This window comes from Carassius gibelio, chromosome A4, assembly GCF_023724105.1.
Source record: "Carassius gibelio isolate Cgi1373 ecotype wild population from Czech Republic chromosome A4, carGib1.2-hapl.c, whole genome shotgun sequence".
Lineage (NCBI taxonomy): Eukaryota > Metazoa > Chordata > Actinopteri > Cypriniformes > Cyprinidae > Carassius > Carassius gibelio.
Genome location: NC_068374.1, coordinates 7,491,651 through 7,497,650, shown reverse-complemented (window position 1 = coordinate 7,497,650; position 6,000 = coordinate 7,491,651). Strand labels below are relative to the sequence as shown.

At 36.0% G+C, this 6,000-nt stretch overlaps 1 protein-coding gene across 1 annotated transcript in view; it reads left to right on the top strand.

Annotated features, from left to right (window-relative positions):
* Nucleotides 1-1,076: 1,076 nt before the first annotated feature.
* LOC127968143 (gastrula zinc finger protein XlCGF8.2DB-like) overlaps nt 1,077-6,000 on the top strand; it is a 30,891-nt gene continuing 25,967 nt past the window's right edge. Inside the window, exons 1-2 of the mRNA XM_052569065.1 lie at nt 1,077-1,122; nt 1,747-1,864. Coding sequence (XP_052425025.1) covers nt 1,780-1,864 — 85 coding nt within the window. The 5' untranslated portion in view covers nt 1,077-1,122; nt 1,747-1,779. The remainder of the gene's footprint in view (nt 1,123-1,746; nt 1,865-6,000) is intronic.

The following is a 6,000-nucleotide window of genomic DNA, read 5'->3' as shown; positions in this document are numbered from 1 at the left end:
GTGTTAATTCATAGTTTTGATGCCTTCAGTGTGAATCTACAATTTTCATAGTCATGAAAATAAAGAAAACTCTTTGAATTCGAAGGTGTGTCCAATCTTTTGGTCTATATATATATATATATATAAAATAGAAAACAGGTATTTTAAATTACACTATAACTGTAAATTACTATTACACTGTATTTTGATCAAATAAACGCAAACTTTGTGAGCATTAGAACTATAATCTCTCTCTCTCTCTCTCTATATATATATATTGATGAGTAGTATACAGATCTTGATTGAAGATTGAAGATAGAAGAAGCACAAAATCACTTTTACAGACTTCTAAATTAAAAGTTCCCTCCTGGTGGAATGACCTCCCAACTCAGTCCTTCGCCATCTTCAAGATTCGGCTTAAAACCCATCTCTGTCTTTAACACTCACTATTCTAATTCTATTCTTTAAAAAAGTGCCCCATTTAGACTTAAACGCTATTAATTTACTTGTTTTCTCCGAATAAATAAATAACACTAACTGTTCTATTCTTTTTGCATTCTATCTATTTTCCTTTTATTTATTATACAATAAACAAAAGCAAAAAGGCATCTAACACTAGCTTTCTCTATTCTACCTGTTTTCTTTTTATTATATAATTTAAAAAAAACTTGCTACGTGAACTGCGTTTAAGCTAACTGAGACTTGTTATAGCACTTATATATCATTGCTGTTTTGTTACATTTGATTGCTTCCATTGTCCTCATTTGTGAGTCGCTTTGGATAAAAGTGTCTGCTAAACAACTAAATGTAAATGGATATAAATACAAACACATGCATGTATATATTTAAGAAATAACCTTTTAATATAATGCACTTTAACTAAATAAAGATTACATTTGATTTATTGCCTGTTATATTCTGAGGAGAAACTGAGATTGAACAAGATGATATTGACATGATAATTCAGTTGATTAAACAGTTAAATATTTTTGCTGTCTTTTGGATTGCTCCAGTACTGTATTACATTTGTTTTTAAATGTAAAATTATATGTTTTTAGAAAAAAAAAGACTTTTATTTTGCTCTGGCGGTGTGACGTCATAAGGCTGCGCGCTCTCACGCGTCTGTGATTCGGCTGAAGAAAGGTTTGTGATGTTAATAGTTTAAAGTGTTTCAATCGACTAAACTCATTTAGAGTCGTATATTATTACACTGTGAAAACATGTCTTAACCCGTGTCACATTGTTATGCTTTAACTAGTGTTATTAATGATGGTTAATGCTTGTAAAGTGCTCCCGAACAGAAGTAAGAGTGCGTCTCATTTCGCTCCCTATATAGTGAATCAGTTCATTTTAAACAAGACCTCGGATACTGGTTAGTAGTGTTGGAGAAAACAGCAATGAATCAATTGAATCGCAAAATGATTCAGTGATTCTAACGAATCATCGCGCACTGACGTCATCTGCTGTTTAAAACAGAGTAAATGCGATGAAAACAAACACAAACCTGTTTAATGATAACTTTTACTAACCAACTGAAAATGTTTTCCTGAAAGAGAAATCTATTACATATAATCTACACATCATTCAATACTAAATATACATCTTAATAAACATGTAAACCAAATTCTGTCCTTTTATTAATTTGATTGCTAATGTTGTTTTTAATGTCATACATTTAAAGTCCGTGAACTCTGACTCCCTTAGCAGTGTGCTGACTACTGAACTAGAGCTGATTATTTCTGTTAATTATTCTCATCTTAATCACAGATAAACTGAGGTCCACGGGACGCTTTTATAAAGATGGAGTTTATTAAAGAGGAGAGTGAAGACGTGAAGATTGAAGACACATTCAGAGTCAAACATGAAGAGACTGAGGAACAAACAGGTTGGTTTTTATTCTCAAAGCTGAACTCAGTTGATCATTATTAAAATGTCCAGCTCTACAGAACACATTAAACTCTAGTGTTGATATTTCCAGTTATTAATAAAAGTAGTCTTAATAGAAGGCTATTATATTATTAACCGAAAAACTATTTCTGTGAAAGCAACAGTTAGTTTCCTAATTGTGAAAAATGATGTGATGGTGAATCCCTCCATCAAGATCAAGATGAATGGAGATTTGTTGTTGTTTTTTGGCTTGTGTAATACAAAACTGCGATTACAAAACTGAACCTAGTGTAGTGGAAAGTGTTTCTAATGTTTTAGACCTAAATGTCTGTAAGAAACCAGTTCTGCTGGGTCGAAGTCTTGTGGTCCTCTAACATGATTTTTGATGAGATGTTGATAACTGCCAGCTTAAAGATACAACTGCAATCAAAATTATTAGAGACTAATACTGTAGAAATGCAAGCTTTCCTAAGGATCTAGAATTTCATAAAATTGCATCTATAACAGTTTACTTGCATATAGGGCTGTGTGATATGCAAAAAAAAAAAAAAATGTATTACTATTTTGACACAGACATACTTTACAGTCATAAATGCAATCAGTAGAAATTTGAAACATATTTCCAAAAGTAAACCAATGAGAGCTTTATCAAAAAGTTGTAATGTGTCTCTAGAACAGACTCGAGTCAAAATAATCACTAAGTAAAGATGTCAAACAAAATCTAGACATATGGCAAAATATTATAATAAAAAAATAAAATTAAACCCGTGTTCAGGGAGATGTTTTTTTTTTTTTTTTTGCCATGCATCGGTCATAAAGCTCACTGTAGCGGTGCCTCAGGTGTTATATCTTTTGCCCAATATATATATAGGGCTGTGCAAAAAATGAATGCGATTTTCATGCACATCTCATCAGTAAAGAAGCTCCTGTAATTAGGAGTATATCTCCAGCACGTGTGTTCAGATCAGGGTTGCCAGGTTTTCACAACAAATCCTGCCCAGTTGCTTCTCAAAACTGGTTGGCATTTACTACACCGAGCTGTAATTCACTGACAATCTACACAAGGCGATTCTTTGTCGATTTTGAAAGCGATTTTGTGTTAGTTGTCGGTAGACTACGGCTCTGTGTAGTAACTGCCACTCCACCTGAACCAGTGTTGCCAAGTCTGCGGTTGTTTTTCATGTCCGCGTTTTGAAGCAACCCCAATAACGTGATATTTAGCCCCTAAAATGCTAATTTTACCAAAGCAACCCTGCTAAAAAAACTTATATTTTAACAGGACAGGATTTGTTGTGAAAACCTGGCAGCCCTGATCTGAACGCACGTGCTGGAGATATTACAGGAGCGTCTTTACTAATGAGATTTTTGCACAGCCCTACCAATATATTTATTGCCCAAGGTTCACACGTACTCCATCTGCAGTGCTTTTACAGTAAGTTATGTGTACGTGATTCAGAAGCAGCAACGAGAGCGCATTATTGTAACGTGAAAGCACATAAAATAATGCACGAGCCCGAATCTATCCACTCACACACAGATTTCCTTTGTTAACAAAACCAGACACACGTGCTCAGACAATAGACTGTGTAAGGATCAGATACACACTGCTTCACAACGTGTCTCCTCTCGCTCAACCTGTGTCCTGTGCACTCACAACTCTCTCTGTGCTCATGCGCAAGATATTACATCTTTTCGCACCTTTCTATCTATAACCTTTTCTTTTCTCATCTTTTTACTGCGTGCAGTGTGACCGCTCTGATCCATTAACATGGGCTCAAAAAAATGGCTACGCATCACGGTGTGTGTGAACCTGGAGTTAGGCATATGCCCAGTCTGCTCTGTTCTCGCGCTAGGAGCGCTGCATCCTGATTGGTTCAGATAACATACTGCGGGAGGTCAGGACTGTGGAACATCGTGCTATAAAGCGATTTAGAAATCGTGCACACTCAAATTGTGTTTTTATTTCGATTTCGATTAACAGGGTCTCCGCGGATCCTTAAAAAGTATTAAAACGTCTTAAAATATACGTTTTTTAAGGTCTTAAAATGTATTAAATTTTGCAAATTTTTGAAAAGTGGCATTAAATTTCATCTGGGCAGAATGAAAGAAAGATATCAGAAAAAACTATTTTCCATGCTAACGTAATTTCACCAGCGCACGTCCCTGTCTAAAGACAGCAAAAAGTAAGTAGCGTGTGCCTATAGCACAGGCATCATACTTCATTTAGGGGGCAGTGTTTTCCCCGTAGGCCTGTCATAGAAACAGACGAAGAAGTGTTTCAGCTATGAGCGTGACAGACGCAAGCCAAGATGGGGAAGTGTAGGTTTAATGATAACTGGCTCGATGATGAGAAATATCGCGGCTGGTTACAAAAAATGTTGGAATACGAAGTGCGGTGCAGACTTTGCAAAAAGACGATACAATTGGGAACAATGGGCTGCAGAGCCCTTGGAGCACATATGAAAGGGGAGAAGCACAAGCGCTATGCCGACAGTCAGGCAACAACTGTCCCCATTCAGTTGTTTGCAGCATCGGTATCTACTTCAAAGGCTAACGTTACACCCGCGTTGGTGTCTTTGGGTCCCAGTACAAGTAATGCCTTCGGTACATTCTCCCCAACCACTACACTGAAGGCCGAAATGCTGTGGGTTTTGCACACGATTAGCCGACATCACTCCTATACGTCCAATGAAGACGTGAGCACCGTCTTCAGGGCAATGTTCCCTGACTCGGAATGTGCAAAAACATTTAGTTGTGGCAAGGACAAATATGCACTGATTATTTGCACTGTTGCTCAAATGCAAATGTGCTTTGTTAACCTGAACAGCTTTGTCGAGTGTCCTTTTATATATATATTTTTGCCGTGGTAATGGTCTTAATTTTAATTCTTGAAGGTCTTAAAAAGGTCTTAAAAGTCATTAGATTTGTTGATCAAAAATGTGCAGATACCCTGATTAATCACACAGCCCTACTTGCATATTAAATGTGATAATGTCAATATATAATGTCATATTTTTAGTTATAGGTATTTTTAATTACACAGCTATGTAATAATTTTTCTACCCCTGATCATCGGCACTTATTTTTATGATAGGGAATAGGGATGCACCGGTTGACCGGCCATAAATCGGAACCGGTTTTTGGTATTTTTTCCGGCTGATTTTTCCGGAAGTGCGCTCGTGTGCACAGACTACATTGTAATCGTTCACTATGTAATTTGTGTGGAAGTATTTCGAAATCCGTGCACAGGACACGGGCAGCCGATCAGTACTGGAAGTGCAGAGCTACATGTCTGAGGCACAGATGGCAGGAAGCGAACAGCTGTTGGTGTACTGGCGCACAAATAAGAGTCCCTTTCCTGCACACCGAAGCTGCCCGAGCGTACCGGTCCACGCCCTGAACACGAGTAGACCATGAAGAGATGTTCAGATCAACTTCTCACGTGTTGGATGAGAAACGAAACGGACTAAACTGTGACAAAACTGAAATGTTTTTTTTTTCTTTCTTTTTTAGAACTTGCATACACGTTTGAAAAGCCAGAAATAAACGTCAGTTCTGCATTAGGGTGATTATTTTAATTTTACCTTAAAATTACATAGACTTTGTTTGATTTAAAAATCACCTGCTGTAGCAGACTGACAAAAAGTGTTTCATTCATCCAATTAAAACATTTTAGGGTAAAGATACACATCTATTTTTTTTTACTTGAGACAATAAGTTATTTATTTTTCATTGGCTCAAGTAAAAAAATATAGATGTGAATCATTACCCCAATTTTTTTTTTTTTAAATTGGATGAATGAAACACTTTGCATCTTTGTTTTATTCGCACAAACATTATTTGATTTTAACATTTTGGAAAATGTATTTATATAGCATACTTTTATTTAGTCTCACTGGTAAAGACCTTTTTTTTTTGTTTAAAAGCAAATTTAAAAACTAAAATACTGAATGCTGATTAAGAAACATGTTATTGAATGTGTGTTGTTTGGATTGTAGAACTATGCAGTTATTGCCTTTAATGTCACATGGTTACACTTAATCTTTTAATTTAAGGCCAGTTCTTTGTAGTTTCAACCCAATTCAAAAACAAAAGCTAAATGTTGATGTCTGTACCATCTGTGTTTGTATTGAA